Genomic DNA, 20,094 nt, shown 5'->3' on the forward strand with positions numbered 1-20,094 from the left:
TTTTTCTAATAATTTTTTAAAAAATTTATTGAGTTAAAAAGTTTAAAAAAAAATGATATGAGTGATAATCACATCAATGTAAAAATCTATAAATACTTGTGTTGATGCCCATTTTTTGTAAATCCGTACCCAAAAGTCCATACGGAAGAAAGCCCAATGAAAAGTAAGGCCCACCAAGAGGACCAAAGAGCAAGAGAGGTCCAAAGAAAGAAATGCAAAGGAAAGCAATCTATAGCAGAATGTAGCTTTGTCACAGAATATAGTTCTCCAACAGAATGGTTTTGGCAGATAAAGATAAATTGGGCCTAAGACCCTTTTGATCCAGTTAACATTATTTGGCCTACAAAAGCCTAAATCCTTTTGTATAAAAGAATAGGCATGAAAACTAATATGAAGAAGCACGATGAAAAGAAACAAGGAATAGTAAGAAGTGCTAGTAGTAGGAATTGTGTGAAGGAAAGAAAAGCCAGACTAAAGAAAATGACAAAAACAGCAGGAAACACATGAAGAAATAAGACAAAGACACGCAACAGAATGAAACAAAGCTAATCTGTTACGACAGAAACGGTGTGGGAACAAAAAAAGACAAAAATAGAAGATAGTGGAGCAAGCACACAAGGGCCGGAGCACCACCAACCTATACCCAGCCAATACAAGGGAGGTGGGCCTACAATCAAGGGGATTCAAAGGGTGTGGTTTGGTGGTGGGGGGAAAAGGGGTCTATATTTGATTTTCAGCCGTGACTTCTTTTAGGAATATACCCTGCTGGGATGGTATTTTACCCAAAAAAAGTAGTAGATGGCTGTGACCATCTGATGCATGCTGTAGAGGTAGGTGGTGAGGTAGCTCAATTCTTATCCATTAGAACCTAGAGATAGAGGTATACAACAAGAACAAACAAAATTGAATTTCGTCATGAAATGAGTAGTGGTGTAGCAAATGTATTCTGAGCAGAGGTAATGGTCGGGCAACTAATGGTTGGTGGGCAGTCCTGAAGGAATGCTCACAACAAGTCAAAAACAGTTAGTGAAACCCTAGAGGTAAAATGGAGAAATCTCATTGAATCAGTTCATTATAAAAGGAGGAGGTAGCCATGGATGAATAGGGAGAAGCACCTAAGGGGGGAACCCATGGTAAGAGAACAGTAAGCACCTAAGGGAGGCACTTAGAGAGAGAGAGAGACACCTAGAGAGAGGGACCCAAGAAAAGGAAATACCAAAAGGGGGAGCAACCCACGATAAGAGAGTAGTAAGAAACTAAGAGTAAAAAGAACGAAGAGAAAGAAAGAAAGAAAGTGGTAAAAAGAAGAGAGAAAACACAGCAGGAATAGGGACATGCATCAATAGACCATCTTTTTCCTCCCTCTTAGCAAACCCACTATTTGAAGTCTCCCAAAAGTAGTTGGCAATAGCCATTTAGGCCTGTTCTCCAAAATGCACAACTTTGTGGCAAAAGCCTATGACAAGGTTGTTCAAGCTAGGGTTTGGGTTCCTTCTTGGTTTACTTATTCGATTTCACTTGTTAGAACTTATATTTGCTATATTTAGTTGTTTTGTTGTAGCACGTATTTTATCACGTTCACTGCATCAGTTGTCCTACTGTGGTATCTGTATTTGTTGTACTAGTTATTCTGCTATAACTCCTTTTTATCATATTTACCATGTTAGTTATTATACTGGCTAAACCTTTTCTGCTAAAACCTTCTTATTTCTTTGTTATTACATGTTTTACTTTTGACACGAACTTATTATTATCCCGCCATAAGTATATATACATATACATTGCATCTCATGTTCTACAAAATATATTTTATATATGTATATGTGAATATGTATAAGTGTATTTACGAATATATGTATGTATATATTTGAGAATATGCTAACTCATGTAAACTAACATTTGCTTGATTGATATTTTCTTTGGGTTTTAGATTTGTTTATGTGCAGGAAGTAGAAAAGTATTTCTACAGTAAAAAATGAAAAGTAGTCATTCACATTGCAGAAAAGTGTAGAAAACTTTACTGCACAGCAGAAGGTTTTATTGCGCAACAGAAAGCTATACCGGGCAGCAGAAGGTTTTACTGCATAATAAGAAGCTTTATTGCACTGTAGAAAGTTTTACTGCGTAGCAAAAAGTTTTATTACACAATAGAAAGTTTTACTGCACAACAGGAAAGTCAGTTCTGTGACAGAAACTGGAGAAAAGTTTATTTTGCGGCAAAAGCAGAGGATAAGCTCACTTTACAGTGTCTTCCCTTGGACTTTGGACTCAATGTTTGCGCACAAACTAGTAGCGGTAGAATGGTACTTTGGAGCCCATTCCGCAAAGCGCCAGACTCAACTTCTTTCTTAGAAAAAGCCTAAACTAAGTGTTGTCCAACAATATCAAGATGCGTGTCTAAGATACAAGAAACGTAAAAAAAACCCTCGACAACTTGCAACCTTATGAAATTGTGAAAAATATTAAGACTTTTTATCTTTACTAACTAAATTATCTGATCCATATGAAAATTGTAAATTTGCCTTTTTTGTCCTCAAGAAATTTCCCCCTAGTGGCTTCACTGCACTAAAAGAGCCTCTTCCCCTGGTTATCTCCCTCCCCCCCCCCCCCCCCAATGAAAAAAAAAACTCATGTACAATGTGTACTTTTTTTTTCTTTTTTTTTAAGGAACATGTACAATGTATACTTAAAAATTAAAATAACGAAATAATAATAATAATAACAAGTAACAAAAGTGATTTAAGCCTAATTTTTCCTTCAGGTAAAAAAAGGGGGAAAAAAGTGATCTGTCCATTGTGATTTTTTTTTTTTTTTTTTTTTTTAATTTCATAATAAACCAAGATCCCTTTTAGGTTGTATTTGGACTAAATGATTTGAGTTACCACTTTACACATTGTTACATTTTCCCAACATGCACATATTCAAATGACACGTGGGTTCTAACTTCTAATTAAATTAACTAGTAAAGATTTTTGTCATCAAATATAATACATGAGTTCGAACACTACCAATATCAAAAACTAATTGGTGTTTTCACATGCTTAGGCCAACCTAACACATCACAAGATCAAGCTGCATTGTCATCCATCTCAAGCCTAGGTTGAGCCGAGGGAAGTAGCCAAGTAGGTAACCCATCACACTTTTTATCATCAAAGAAAGTATCTATCCCATTAAGAAAAACTCCCATAGTAAAGATGTACTTAAACCAATTATATTAAGTTTAGTTACTTGGTAACAAATGATTCACTTGCACTACAGGTCTCCATTATATAAAAATTTCCCTAAATTAAGGTCAGACTTAATTCATTGTGGTTTTATATATTCTATTAGCCAACTTTGGCTTCAAAACTGAGTATTTGAATGCAACCGTATTTGGGAGCGGAACGTATATACCAACTCATATCTAGCAATTCCAATTTCTGATAGTTTGAATTTGATCCAATAGCAGTTACAGTCTTACAGATGAATAAGTTTTTTGGCCAAGAGTAAGTAATAGCATTCACAGCCTCTGAATAATGAAGCAATCAAACAAACTTATTGTTATTGTTTTCCTACAGTCAAAACAGTATCTTTCAATTGCTATATCGTGGAGAAAGTGAAGTCTGCTCAACAGCATAAAGAAACAATTAAGGCCATATTAACATAGCATATTCCATGTATCATGGTTATTTGACATGCCATAGATACGTAGCCATACAACAAGCCCAACATGACAAAACGAAACCAGTGAAATGTTTATGTTTGTCACTCTCAAGCTCAACACCTCCTAGCCATGCAAAATTTTCCAAATATTTCACCTTCAAGATAGAGGTTAAATTACGAATCCACTTAAATATATTAGGAAAACACCAATTCTAAACATTTGAGCTAGACATAACTTAAATAGTCACACGGATAGGGTCATTGATAGATGTGAATATTAACTTGAAGAAAATTGAAAATCAAGCATAATGTTATATACAAAGAGTATTGCTAAAAGTTATCCATTAAGGGCTAACCGATGGGATACTACCACTATACGCATTAGTCAACCAAGTGAAAGCATATAGAGTCAGAAAGGAAATTATCTCAAATAAAAATTAGAATCAGAATGGAAAATAAATTTTTATTTGGAATGTTTTTTAGATGTTAAAAAATATGACACGACAAATATACATTTGTTAAAAGTTAGGAACTTCAGAGTGAGTTTCAGTTAGCACAATTGGTAAAGTTTCTTATCATCGAATAATAGAGGGGTTCGAACCCCACCTACACAAAAAATCAATTGGTGTCTTAGTCTAATAATAAAAAGCGATTATCATGAAGTGAACACCATAGGTTAAAATATTATCCTAACTATCAAAGTTAGGATAATGCAGCATGAACATGTCTAATTCAGCATGAGGGTGCAAGAGTAAGAAAAATTAAATAGAACAACACTAGGATTCATTACATAGAGCTGCCTGAAAGCCTAGGTTTCATCACCTAACACTGCTTGGAATAACCACCAAGCTAGAGAGAAAACTCTGAATTCAGTACCATTCATCAAATCCAACATATTTTATAATCAATTATATTGAATTCATAAATAAAATGTAAACCAAGTAAAATCGGTCAGCATTAATTATGGCTGCTCTCCCTGCATCAATATCACAAAAATTGTAGGACATGATTTATATTATTGTTTGCAGTAATTCATATCTTTAGATCTACCATGCAATAGAACTACAGAGACTAGTGCCCCTAAGATCCATAGTCACTAGTGACCAATACACAGGTCCTATATAGATCAAACCTAATCCAAATTATACCAGCCCTCCCAACACATGACATCATTTATGGCTATGCTAAGCAAAGGGATGTTTAAGACGCTTTAACATCAACCTCTTGATGTTCTTTTGAAGTGATAAATGTGGCCACTGGACACCATTTTTTTTTTTTTTTTTTTTGAAGGATAAATTGAATACAAGATGAAGAAGGCTATCAAATTTTTGGTAGGAAATAGCCCTTCAGAAAAAAAAGTTTGACATTTGTGTGGAACCTAATGAACTAAGAAGTTGGAGTAAATGATGAGGCCAAAAATTTGGGCATACATACTTGCAACAAAAATACCATCCTGCTAATATTTATACAATAGATAGACTTGAAGCACATCTCATGCACATCTTAGGCCAAAAGTCATACTAACACTGAAAATCCAAGGTATAAAAAATAAAAACCCTACAAAATTAGCACTGTCCATATAAAAAGAAATGCATTCATCAAACAAAGAAGCTAAAATGATTAACACTATGCTGGCCCTGGACATTGACAATAATATTGGATTCACTGTGAAATTGAGTGAAGCATGGAAAGGCAGCAGCCACTTACAGATGAAACAGATTAAAACTAGTGTCTGCACCCTCTGCAAGCATATTATTATCAATGCTACTAAAAATTTTTGCTTATGATTTAACATATTAGTCACATAGAAATGGACCAATTTGTCTACTTACATGATTAAATCATAAGCAAATTAAGAAAAGAGGGAGCACAACTAAGAAAAGAGAAAATGGGAGAATCCATTTCTCTCTGTCTCTCCATCCTTCTGCCACCCTCTGCGTGCAAATTTACCCAAAGTTCACTCTAACCTTGCATGATCAGTACAAAGAGAGAAAATGATGAAAAGACATGAAAGCCTACAACTCATACGTCCCTCACAACTCTTGAGTAGTAAAAACATTACACTTCAAACAACACAGAGCCTCTTCACACTTTCTACTTGATTGTATCATATGTAGTTATAGAGATTATAGATTTGAATAAAGTCAAAGCTACTAGAATAGTAAATTAATAAAAAATACTAAAACTATAACATAAATCACCACTTCAGCTTGAAGAATGGATAATCAGACTGTTTGCATCAAGATTCACATGTTAGCTTGACAAATTGAGCAATTGATTTTCTTTTCCGTAATCTCAATGGAATTCAAGGATATAAAATAAAGAGATGCTGTACAAAAAAAAAAAAAAAAAACAGCTATCAAAGAATTGGATGGATTGTTGTGCATAATCAAGAACTAAAAGCTAATTTCTAATCCCAGTGGATGATGGGATTCAAAACTGACCTTATACCTGATGCCACTCAAACTCAACATTGATTTCCAAGTCAGTACTGTGCACTCCTTCAGAGCTAATATTTTAAGTATCTAATTAAGTACTTCATTACCAATAGTCAGAGCAAGAACACTTTCCACCACTAAAAAGGTGAAAGCGGTATGGATCCCTCAATATGATTTTCCTCCCAACAATTCCACTGACAAACTTGTAAACAGAATGGCAATCACCACAAACACGAAGATTCTTGAAAATCCTGAGAGGTGAACCTTCTGAAGTACTAATCAAGCCAAATGCAAGGGCAATTCTCTCACTGTGGTTCCAAAGATTGTGCTCCTTCTGTTCCTCATCTGTATCTTGTAGTGCATAGCTTATATCAGAAACATAACCTGCTTCTTTAATCATCTTTCTAAGCTCTCCCAACTTGGCATATATCTGTTCTGTCTGCGGATGGGATTGGTCTCCCATTCCAAATGAACTCACTTTATCTTTCAACTTAACCCAACTGCAGGCAGGTTTCTTCTTTATGCTATTAGATCCCATTTGTGTCCTGACATTCTCTACATCCTCCCATCTCCCAGTAGTTGCACAGACATTTGAATAAAGCACATAAGCTGAGTCATCTGATGGAGCTAACTCCAGAAGATGTCCTGCAGCCTTCTTTGCGAGCTCCAAATTCCCATGGATTTTACATGCAGCCAGCAAGCTTCGCCAGACAAGGTCATTTTCTGGGACTGGCATTTGTTTAATAAAAGTTTCAGCTTCAGCAAGCTTTCCTGATCGTCCAAGAAGATCAATTATGCATACACAATGCTCAATTCCTGCTGGAACACCATATTCTGTAGTCATTGAAGCAAAGTATGCAAGACCCTCATCCACTAGACCCCCATGACTGCATGCAGAGAGAAGCGAGACAAAAGTGACATGGTCAGGTTTCAAACCCAGCTCTAACATTTCATGAAATGTTTCCCTAGCCTCCTTGAAACACCCTTGTCTTGCAAAAGCTGATATTAGTATGTTCCAGGATAGTCGTGACCTATTAATTGGTAGGGGGAGTAGTTTTAACACATCATCCATTTCCCCACATTTTCCATACATATCCATCATAGGATTTATAACATAATGATCTGATTTGAAACCAAGTTTAGTTGCCAAACAATGAAGCTGTTGGCCTTCCTCTAGTATAGCTAAGTCAGCAGTAACAGAAAGAGCTAAAGAGAAGCTAAACTGATCCAAATCTACTCCAGCACATCTCATCTTTGCGAAAAACTTTAGAGCCTCTTCTCCACAGCCAGCATAAGAATTTGCAGCTATTACAGCATTCCACGTGATAGAGTTCTTATAAGCTAAATGATCAAAAATATAATTACTTGATTTCAGATCGCCACACTTGGCATACATTGTGATAAGGGAATTCTGCACATATTTATCTGGTTCATATCCTGTCTCAACTATATATGCATGAATAGGCATCCCGTGTTTTTGTAGATTATCAAGAGTCAAGCAAGCACCAAGAACATTTACAATTGTAATGTAGTTTGCAGGTACACCATCTTCTCTCATCAATTTAAAAGATTCTACAGCGTCATTTGGTTCTTTATTTTCAGAATAACCACCTATGAGTGCATTCCATGTTATTTCGTCTCGGTTCGACATTTTTTGAAATACTTTTTTTGCATCAATCATCATACCTGATTTTCCATACATTGTAACTAAGGCATTACCAATGATCAAGTTGTCATGTAAGCCTGCAAGAACTACAAGGGCATGGACAATCTTGCCCACAACAAGAAATTCAAGGTCTGAACAGGCTGCTAATGCACTTGTAAAAGTCACATGGTTCATTGCTTTTCTCATCTGAATCATTTCGGCAAAAAGTTCTAATGCATACAGGCACTTCTCATCCTGTACATACCTTGCCATCATGGAGTTCCATGAGATTAAATCCTTGTCTGGCATTTTCTGGAACACCAACTCCGCATCCGCAGAACTCCCTGCCTCAGAATACATGTTTATAAGGGTATTGCATACACAAGCATTTGATTCGAGTCCCAATTTCACTACTAGACCATGAATTCCTCTGCCCCACTTCAGATTATCCATAGTCCCACAGGCAGTTAACAAAGTTGAAACTGTAATAGAATTTATCTCCTTGTTGATGCGACGCATCCAATAAAAATATCTTAATGATTCTTCACGGAGCCCATTATGTGCATGTGCAGCAATCATTGAATTCCATGAGATCGTGTCATGTTCATCCATGTGATCAAAGACATAACTGGCTGCCTCCATTCGACCAAAAGCACCAAACATCGATATGAGGGCATTGTCCACAGAAACATTACTCTCTAATCCTGATTTTACAACATGTCCAAGAACTTGATGACTTAACAATTCATCTCCAAGCATCCCACAAGAACTAATGACTGCAGCATAAGTGTTTTCATTGCAACATACCCCTTCACATCTCATACGCTGATACATACCTATAGCTTCCTCTAAATCTCCATTATCCAAGTACCCAACAATCATTGAAGTCCAAGTGACTATGTTCCGGTCAGGCAACTCCTCAAAGAGCTTCCTAGCCAAAGAAACAGGCCCATAAGTGCAATAAAAATTCAAAAGTGAAGTACCAACAAAAACATCACCTATCAAACCAATCTTAACAACAAAACCATGGACTTCAAGCCCTTCACGTAACATACAATCCGACCTATCACAAGCTGTTACCAAACTAGCAACTGAAAACCCACTTGCCTCCACACCATATCCATACATTTCACGAAAGAATCCAAACGCTTCATGGTACAAACCCACCTTAACAAACCCAGAAATCATGTTATTCCAAGAAGCATCATTTCTCTCACACATTTTATCGAACACATTCCGAGCACGTTCAATGTGACCAAACCTCGAGTACATAGTTATCAAAGTATTCGAATGGGTGACTTTCAAACGCACCAAACCCTTTACGCATAGTCCATGCACTGCTCTCCCAACGATCTCTTGGGTAATATCCGAGAAACCCCTTTGAGCAAAGCTCGAGATCTCGGGGTTCGGGTGGTTTGAGAGGAATGGGATGCCATGGCTTGTGGGCTCTTCTATGATGCATGGGAAGGAAATGGGTGTAGCCCTGAAGTGGGTTTGGCGTGAAAAAGCGAGTCGAGAAGTGGTTTTGGAGAATGGAGGTCGGAGGTTGAGAGCTGGTGAGAGTTTTCTGCAACACCTAGCCAGCTCTGGTTGTTGGTTGTTGAGACTTTTGTAAGGTAAAGAGGAAGAGCCAGTGAATAAGTAAATTTTAATGGTGGACTTTTGCTTTGTGTGGATGCGATTTGTGTTACTGATACGACTTTGAGTCAAGACAGACCTTTTAAGGTTGATGACTAACTAATGTTTAGCAATTGAGCCTTTTTTTTTTTTTTTTTTAGATTATAGCAGTTGAGCCATTGAGGGGTTCTTTTGTTTTCCAATTTTTATTAAAATAGAACTAGTAATAGAATAGCAAGAATAAGAAGAAGAAAAAAACTATTGAAGTTTTCTATTTTTATTTGGGAGGAGAAAGTGTTGGCAAAATGCGATAGTCATGGAAAATTTGCAAGTCGATTGATATATATTTTTCTGCTAATTAATTAATTCAATTGATAATCAATTTGGAAATTTTAGTTTAAACAATAATATAATAAGTAATAAACTTATTATTATTTGGACAAAACTTAGATACAGTACCATGTGGCTGTTTAATTAAAAAATACACTTCCATCCCATAAGAAAAAATACACATTGCAGATGCTTAAAAATGGAACCTAAGGAACAACATCTAAGTACTGTACCTAAGTCTTGCTCTTATTATTTCCATCTTTTAATTAAAAAAATAACTATATTATACTTATATACTTCTCTCTCTCTCTCTCTCTCTCTATATATATATATATATATGTAAATATGTATATATATATATATATATGTAAATATGTATGTGTGTATTTATTTATTTATTATCTCATGCATAATCTTGAAACGGTGCACCGAAACACACTAGAACCGAAATATTTCGTTCCAATAGTCAATCCAGCAAAGTCATAGGAACGGAATTCAAAACTTTGGGTGCAATTCCTATATTCTCAACAAAATGATTATTTGGACTCTCAAGATATAATTAAGACATGAGTCAATATTTCTCTTAACTTCATATGTAAGATAATTGACATCTGATCTCAAGCATTGATATAATAACCAAAGTATAGAATATCTAAAATTTGTCATATGAACAACTTATGAAAAAGAAAACATCTATCAATCCATTGGATAGATATTTAAAGCATATGCTTTGTCTTGGTTGGATTAGGCTAGAAAGTATAAAGTAATAAAAAGTGAGAATTTACTGTCAACGTCATATCCTTCATCCTTTCCCCTCTCCCCAAAGCCTTAAGAAAGGACCTTCCAACTCCAGGTTCCAATCCAAGCTGCAATCAAAGAGCCAAATACCTAAAGAGTAAATACCCCATAGGAGGAGCTAGTGGGTTGAACTCTCCCCCTTGGGGGCTAAAATTCTCTTATACACCTGCTTCATGAAGCAAGAAGCACAGCCGATACTCTCCCTTGAGCAGGCAGGTTGAACTCGAAACTCACTCCTTTAGGGGAGCCTCAGTAGCAGAGTAAAACAGCAACTCTGCTCACCTCTTTGGGGGAGCATCACCAGCAGACAAACAGCAACTCTATCAAAGCGAAAATTTTGTATGCGCCAGGCGCATACTCCCTTTATCTCACTGACAGGGCAGGCCCCACATCTGTAGGACCCACCTGCCAGTCTGACAGAGGTCTCATGCGCCAGGCGCATGATATACCTTCTCCTAAAAGGGAGCCTATATATCCCAGCGTACCCATGAATGAGCAAATGATAATACCTCTTTGCTTGGACTAGTTACCTGTATGACTCACGCTGCCAACTTAAAATGACATATGAACGAAATTTCATTAAAAAACCATAATCTCTGATTAACCACAAGTAAAATACATGAACAAGTTAAAAATTTATAATTTCCAGCATTCAAAGCAGTCTAAAGGCACAAAAAAGTATGCCTGCTAAGCAAAATTAGCTTGCCAATCCAATGCGATGAAATGAAAGGGACTGCATATCTATGAGTCTGCTCCTGTCAAGTGATTTGCTTGAACCTAAATTGTTGCAACCATATAGAATCATTCTCAATTTTGAGCCTAATAAAACATGCCTTTGGCTTTTCTATGCACTGATTGCAATATTTCTGTCTTTTTAAAAGCATTTTTCATGGTAAAACCTAAAATGACAGATCCTAATAAAGATTGCTCCAAGTATTATATATATTGAGAAAATACAAGGATCCTTCCTAAGCAGACTGCAAGTTAGTAAATACAACACAAAACCAAAAACATTTTATAAAATTAGCCAGTTGGATACTTTCTTGCTATCCTTTGATTTTCCAGTGATGGGATGTCCGTGGCCCACTTGCAATGCCCTCATAGTAACGGGATTCAAGCTTTTGAGCATTCCAAACCTTGATAAAGTCCGAGAACAACTCACGTGAAGACTCTGATGAAAGATCAGAGAAAAACACATTTTTCTCGTCCTTCAACCAGGTAGAAAACTCATTGTTCTTAGAGAAATAGTCATCACTGGACAGCTCTTGAAACTGGTGTGTCTGAAAAGAAAAAAAAAAATCCCTAACATAAGCAATTTGATACAAGGCCAGCAGATGAACACTATCATGGCCAGACACAACACAATCAAAATGTCATACTCAGTGCATAAAGCTCCCACTTTTGTGAGCTCTTGGAGATGTCATGGTAGGTAGCTTTACCCCCAATTTTTACACAACACAATCTACTAGTAGAATAAAACAGTAGAAAGTCCCATTCTTAAGTAATTCTTTACTTCCACTTGTCAAAGCCACACTACATTCCAAGGAATGATGTGTCAAAAACAATACCAATACACTATCATGGCCAGACACAACACAATCAAAAGGTCATACTCAGTGCATAAAGCTCCCACTTTTGTGAGCTCTTGGAGATGTCATGGTAGGTAGCTTTACCCCCAATTTTTACACAACACAATCTACTAGTAGAATAAAACAGTAGAAAGTCCCATTCTTAAGTAATTCTTTACTTCCACTTGTCAAAGCCACACTACATTCCAAGGAATGATGTGTCAAAAACAATACCAATTGTAAAAACACTCTCAAGTTCTCCCTTTGTTTCCTAAAAAAATTTTTAAGTAATGAAATTACAAGTTGCATAGTCTGCCTCAATGATAGTATTAATCAAAAGGAAACAAGGAAGAAAAAATTGTAGGTTCTACACAACATATCTCATTTTGTTGCCAGTACAACAGAAGCTCTGAATTAGGTCTACTATGGGTATAGAGTGACCGCTTCCAGTGATACTTTTAAAGTTCAATTGTATGCCATGTTCATATAAGTGGACACAGGAAAAAATCATAAAGAATGCCAGAGAAATCAAATTAAATTGAACTCCTATTAGATAACATTATACCAAATCAAACAACAGAAGAAGGGAAGGGGGGGGGAGGCGAATGAGAATAAGGACAGCCTGTGAAGAAAGAAAGAAAAAAACATATTGGAGGAGGTAGGAGATATTGAAGGAAATAATGTCAAAAATACGAGTATAGCAGTAAACAAAAAATGCAATTAAAATTCACAACATTAGAAGACCTCAAACATCAAGCTGTAATAATACTGCTAAATAAGACAACTAACCAAGTGGCGATCACTTTTGTGATGTTTACTTTTGTGCTTATCCTTTGACTTCTTTTCTGATGCAAAAATTGACATGTCAATATGATAATATTTTTCCATGAAGAACCTCAAAATAGGGTTCAATGAGTAACCATGAATAACATTTAAAACTTGCCACAACATACGGGAGAAATTGATTCATATACTAAAAATTTAGGAATAAACCATGCCAAAAGGTAACTAGAGAGTACCTTTCTTCCCCCACTTATAACTAGGCATAGCATTAATCTTTCATTATAAATGTAAGATTGGTGGAAGAGTCATTCATGTTAGGCAATAATTCATGAAAAAACCAACAAAAATTAAAAATTTTATATCAAGATGGTCATCACCCACCAAAAATGGGAACATTGAGCACAGCAAACCAACAAGATATAAACAACGTTCCAATACCTCAGTTACTAAGTACATAATAGAATTGTAGTATTTAATAATTAAAATTATCGTTGGCCTATTAGATGTCTTTTGAACTGAAGATTTGTATAATTTTAAAAGAGAAGATAATGTCTTAAATCAGCACAATTGAAAAAGGGGGAAAAATAGAATCACTACATTTTGACGATTCAGTAAATCATCAAGGCATATAGCAATAAATAAGTTATACACCACGAAAATTTTGCTATTTTGATAGGGCTATTGGTATCTTCAGAAAAGACAAAACAAGTCAGTTAAAAAGCAAAGAGATGGTGTCATATTTAATTATAAATAGTAAATCTCTACTGAATCATGACTTTTCTGAATGCGGAATTAAGACTTCAATATTGAAAAGCATAGACTTGATCTTCAACTGAAAACAGGTGCCTTTTGTCTTCCTTCCCCTCATGACTTGATTAACAATTATCATTCTTAACAGTTCTTGTGAGTCATTAATATTTGCTCAGTCCGTATCTTAAACTTTTTTACATGATCTCAACCAGCTTCAGACCAACCATAATAATCTACACCATCTGAAATCTAATGAGACTCTTTATAAAATAATAAATAAATAAATAATTACAGATTGTTAATAAATATAAAAAATCATTTAGATTTTAGGGACTTCAATGAGAAAAAGGAATGTTTAAGAATCCATACATGTGGTTATTAGAAATATCATTTTGGTTTTAGCTCATGTTAAACAGCTATTGAAGATTTGACTGACGAATATTCCAAGCCATGGAAAACTGGTTTGCTCCACATTTTCAAAGAAGTTTCTTTCACAAACAAGATTACAAGGCAGAAATTTCCCTGCTGGGACTTGGTAAGAGTTAGAATGTCATGGTAAATTAGCAAATTTCATCACTTTTAAGAGAAATCACCCATGACTTGCCTTCCTTTCCACAAAACCTAACTTGCTACAAGTTAAAATGTTTATAACAACAACAAGAACAACCAATCCTAAAAGTTTTAGCATCACCTCCATGACATTGAATCAAGTCAAACAAAAGTTACTCATACAGTTTAAGTAATAACTAAAGACATTTTTTTTAGTTCTGGCACAAAAGGTTGAAATCTAAGTATCACTTTTTTTTTGGATAAGTGAAATCTAAGTTTTGTTTAGTTAGCTTTAGCTTTAATAAAGAACCCAATGAGAGTTACACTTATGTTGAAGTGCCAATCAGTAAGTACATAGTTGCATACTATCATCCAAATCATGGTACAATCCTGCTATATCTTTCTTTTATTTTCTTTTCTTCATGAATTCTACCAATATTAAAATCTCATGTGAAAATAAATTGGACAATTCCAAAACGATTTTGGTAACCATAAGCAAAAGTGCATTTTGAGATAAAAATAAATTGAAATAAGAAACGCATGAGTTCTACTTCTACATGATGCTAAAAGGTCTAGCACTCAGTTTTCTAGAGCTTGACATACGCTACTTACCCTACCCAAAATGTTGGAACACTAGGAGCCTAGGGCACATGTGAACTACGGTTTTCCTTGGAGAAGTATTTGGAAGCAGAAGATTCCCTCTCAAGTAGCTTTCTTTGTTTGGACTGTTGCTTTAGGGAAATGCTTGACGATTGATAATTTACGAAAAAGGAAGGTGTGGATTTTGGATTGGTGCTACATGTGCAAGAGTAATGGTGAATCAGTTGACCATCTCTTTCTTCACTGTCCTGTTGCTATGGATTTATGGTCTATGGTTTTGGGTTTATTTAGAGTAACTTGGGTTATGCCGCATACTGTTTTGGGGCTGTTAGGGTGTTGGCAAGGCAGGTTTGGTCATCATCGAAATGGTTATATATGGTCCATCATTCCTCATTGCTTAATGTGGTGTCTTTGGAGGGAGAGAAATAGTAGATGTTTTAAAGATATTGAGAGATCTATTCCAAACCTCAAGCTATTCTTTTTAAGAACTTTATTGGATTGGTTGTTTGCTTTGCAAAAACAATCATTCCCTTCTTTTATTGATTTCCTAGATTCTTGCAATTTTTGAATTTGATTTGTTGGCCCCTTGTACACTCCCTGTGTACTAGGGTGTTCCTTCTTGATATCAATAAAACTTATTACTTATAAAAAAAAAACATGTGAACATGTCCAGTAGAGCCTTCTAAGCAATTAAAACCAGAACGTACAACACAACCCCAGCGAACAATATCCATTCCAGCCAACTCTCTGATAATGCTGGATCTGGAGTTCTCTCCTGCGCCTAACTTTTCCATGTCAATCTAGATTCACCTTTTCTCTACTTTTTCTTCTTTTGACTCCTCTTTCCACAACTCAAACACAGGACATGGCAGCACTCTAAGTCTCTAAGCCTCTACCACCAATCAACACAGCCTAAACAACTTTTGAAAACCCTAATACCTACACCCATTACAAAAGCAGTACTACAAAACATTCCAATGCTAATATATATATAACCTAAACTCAACAACATCAAAAAATGGGTATGGCTAAGTTTCTAATTATGACAAAACCCAGTTCAAATTCCATTTTTCTCATAATCCAATTGTTAGTGCATGTGGGGGAGGGGGATTTAAACCTTGGTTCTCCTTATAAAGAAGACAATGCAATGCCATTGAGCTACAAGGCTCTTGGAATACGATTTTAAACTGAATAAATAAACAAATTTAGTCATGCTAAATGTTAGCAAAAATACGATAGTAAATAATCTGAGATTTCTGCAATGAAATTCAAAACCTGTATTAGGATGACACTTATAAGCACATATGAAAGCAGCCATTACAAAGTTAAAATTGATAACTAAACACACACACACACACACACACACAAAGGTAATTTTCTTAAATTCAACCTAAACTATGGTAAATATAATGCCATAAATTGACACTCAACATGAAAATCCAAAGGTGAGACATGTAAACCACCCTTAAAAAGTATCAGATTTTGTCATGCTCAATGTTATTAAACACAAAAATAATCAATTTGATATTACTGAAAACGAAAGTTCAAACCTTTGTCAGAATGGCGTTTAGAGTGCTTATGGGATTCCTTCTCCTTCTTCTTCTCTTTCCTATCACTCTTTCTGCTCTTCCTCTCCTCATCTTCTTCTCTTCTCTGCCTCTTTCCTTTTCCCTCATCTGTACTTTCCACAAGCAAAAATGGTAATTGCAACAAAAACCCAATAACCAAAAAAGCTAAATTTTTAACAAAAACCAACCCAATACTTCTGATTGGTTGCTCAGAAAGTGTAGGAGACAAAAACCCAGAAAAAGAATTGGGTGAGAAGTATTTTTTTATATGTACCTTCTGAGCCTGAAGAATATGAACTTCTTTTCTTGCTGCTCTTCTCCTTGGACTTCCTATCGCTTCCCATTGTGAAAGTTTTCACTTTTCACAGAGAGATTCTCGTACTTTGGCGATCTAAACGGGTTGGAAATTTGGTTATGGAGCTCGACCTCTGACAAAGGTATGTGAAACCGAATGCACCACCCGGGTCGGGTCAAACGTCAGGAATTAGCAATTCGATTTTGGGGTTTTTTTTTTTTTTTTTTTTGGCAATTAATCTTTTTTTTGGGAATAATATAATCAGAAAACATAAGAGAGGAGATGGGAAGAGGACACTTACAATACTAGTACTTATAAAATGGCATTTTTGGCAATTAATCTAATTTGCAAAGATGTTAAGTCATTGGACCAAAATTAAAACATATTAGTTATATGGACATATTTGAAACTCGAGTTTCATAAAGATAACTTGAGTCTTTTTTTTTTTTTTTTTAAGAGATATAATTTTTATTCTAGCCTAATTTAAGTGTATATGTATGTGAAACTCCCTTCTGGATACTTAAACCTCAGCCCTTGCCCCCAACACTTCACAAGCATTTATATTTGTGGAGTGATGACTGTACCAAGGGTGCGCGGTAGTATAACTTGAGTCTCACATACTCAAGTTTCATGATAAAAACCTAAGATGATATTCTTTTTTAATTATTAAATGGAACTCAAGTTTTAAAAACTCGAGTTCTTCATATTAGAAATCAAGATTCTAATACTTGAGTTCTAAATGAATCAAGTTTCTAATACTTGAGTTCTAAATGTGGTTACATAATAGCCCTTTTGATAGTTATCCAAACCCATATGACATGCCCTTGTAGTGTGATGGAGTTAAACAATCTGTGATCTGACCATATGTTTACCTCTTCCTTGATAGAAAATATTAGTCACATAATTTTTAAAGCACTAGGAACATGTTATAAATTATTTCTCCTTAGAAAAAATGTGCTTTATGCTGCTATGATGCCAATGATGCATGGTAATAATTGCAATCGAGATCCTGTATAATATCTGTGAGGGGGTTTCATGGATTGGATCGTAGGATTATATCAAAAATAGTAAGATTCTACTTTTCGAAATATATATATATATATATATATATGAAAAATCATCAAGTAATGATAATATGTGTTAAAGAAACATAGGAAAAAAAAAAAGGGTAAATGTAACACAAACTACTCATAAATGATATTAACTATTTAGTACCAAATTACCAATGCATAAATAAATGATAAACTTCAAATTTTAAACTTACAAGTTCAAAGTTCCAACACTAAATATATACATGAAGTTCCAAATTAACAAATATGTCGCTAGCAACTAAAAGAAAATCATCCCAATTCCAAAGTTACAAATATTTTGCAAACGTGTCAATTGTATTAAGATACTGAGAAATGTCAAGTTCTTCAGAATATGTTACAACTTGATCAATTTGGTTACACAATCCTAATCTCACCATAGAGAGACATAATTACAAATAATTATAATAACTCCAATGGATATCAGTTCTATTGCTTAGAGGCCATATAAACAATCTTACACATCCAAATTGATTCTATGAGCTAAGATCGTAAGGATTCTATCAATTAGGATCTTATGATCCTACATTCTATCATAAAGGATCATGATCTCATGTCGATCCTACCCCATGAAAGATTCTATATAGATTGAAATCATTTTTATGGGGTAGGATCGAGATTCCAACACTCTTCAAAATGTGCCTAGTCATAACAAATTTTGTTTTGTTTTGTTTTTTTTTTTTTTTCAAGAAACTTCTCATGACAAATTTAATTAGTTGCCAATACAATGGGTTATTGGATATAGACATGCCTAAATTTAAATTACATCGTTTCATTGATTTTTTTTTTTTTTTTTTAATGATACATTCATAGTTGGAGGTGTGAAGATTTAAATCTTAGATATCTCTATAAATATTAAAGAGGTGTCAACTAGTTGAGAAGAATTAGGCAGTATAAAAGAGGAAAAAGATTGAGAAACTTCCATAAGACCTTAAAATTTTAAATTCCATTTTTGATCACATTTAATATTTCTACCAAAATTTACTAACACAAATAAAAAGTTTTTCTTTTTGAATTTTTTCTAGTGGATCATTTTAAACAAGAATGGAAGTACAAAATTAAGGGCTGCAAAACTGGAATGGGAGAATACAAAAGGTGTAATGTTATAGGCACAAAGTAGTTTACAACATTTTTACAAAATGTTGATGTAGCGAACCTCTTATTGGTTTTCATTTAGGCCCACTATTAATATTACTTTTTTTCATTTTTCAATAATTACTCACCACATCAACAATTTGTATTTTTTTTTTTTTTTTTATAAAATAGTTTGTATCTCTAGCATTATTCATATAAAGAAGAATCTCCACTGTCTAACAAATAGTTTAAAGAGAAAATAATCGACTCACTACACACAAAACAAAACCAAAAAAAAAAAAAAGCAAAGCAAAGCATAGGAAATTCCAGCTTTAGTAAAGAAACTTGATGAGAAACTTAGGGGCTATTTGGTATGGGATTTTGAGCAACAATTTTCAGTTTTTTTAAAAAAATTACATGTATTTCCACACACTTTTTCACTCATACGTATTTTCAAAAAATACAAACAATGTTATTAAAACAACGTTACCAAACGGGCCCATACTCAAAGCATCAACATTACCAAAAGGGCCCATACTCAAAGCATCTTAAGTATGTAGCACTAAGGAAATTAACTCCACTCTTCAAGCGATGCAACCAACTAGATCTTCTTTATTCTACGAGATGTAAGTAATATTCGGAAGGATCTAATACTAATCATGAATAATAATAACAATAATAAAGAATATTATGGTAAACCATGTCTATCAAACGTATGTTATACAATTTTTAATTCTTCAGTAAGTAAATTATACCATGTAAAGAGAGAAATAATGTTTCAAATAATACGTGAGTTCCAGTTAGCTCAACAGGTAAAGTCTCTGATGGTTGTATAAGAGATCTGGGGTTCAATTCCCGCCTACACCAAAAACTTATTGGTGTCTTAGTCTGATGATAATGAGCTATCATCAGAAGCAGACATATATTAGTCTGATGATAATGAGCTATCATCAGAAGCAGACATATATTAGATCCTCTTGTACTAATCTTAGCGAACATATATCCTTGAAGGAAAGGTTGGTAGTATTCGTATATCACACATAAAAAATTGAATATGTTTTCAACCTGATTTTGGAAAATTCCATACTTGCCTAATTGAACCTCACAAAATTCCTTTCTTTGGAAAATTATTGTGTACTCCCAGAGTACCATAAATGCATATTCCCCTTTCTTTGTACTCACAACTTGCATGCGATGGATGTTTGAGTTTCTATCTAGCCAAACAGTGGTTGACATGGTAACCCAAATTAAGATGTGGGTTGCATAATTTTTCATTTAGGACTCTTACCCATTGGAGATGTTTGAGAAGTGTGGAAGTGACACGAATATGGTTGAGAAACTTCAGTCAT

At 34.8% G+C, this 20,094-nt stretch overlaps 1 protein-coding gene across 1 annotated transcript; it reads right to left on the reverse strand.

The window, feature by feature from the left end:
• Nucleotides 1-5,900: 5,900 nt before the first annotated feature.
• LOC126720600 (pentatricopeptide repeat-containing protein At3g24000, mitochondrial) lies at nucleotides 5,901-16,865 on the reverse strand. The gene is given in 5 exon segments (XM_050423201.1): nucleotides 5,901-9,311; nucleotides 11,510-11,750; nucleotides 12,828-12,883; nucleotides 16,271-16,396; nucleotides 16,563-16,865. Coding segments are annotated over 5 exon segments (3,621 nt in total). The 5' UTR covers nucleotides 16,633-16,865; the 3' UTR covers nucleotides 5,901-6,183.
• Nucleotides 16,866-20,094: the final 3,229 nt, after the last annotated feature.

Source organism: Quercus robur, chromosome 4 (genome assembly GCF_932294415.1).
Source record: "Quercus robur chromosome 4, dhQueRobu3.1, whole genome shotgun sequence".
In the NCBI taxonomy this organism is placed as follows: domain Eukaryota; kingdom Viridiplantae; phylum Streptophyta; class Magnoliopsida; order Fagales; family Fagaceae; genus Quercus; species Quercus robur.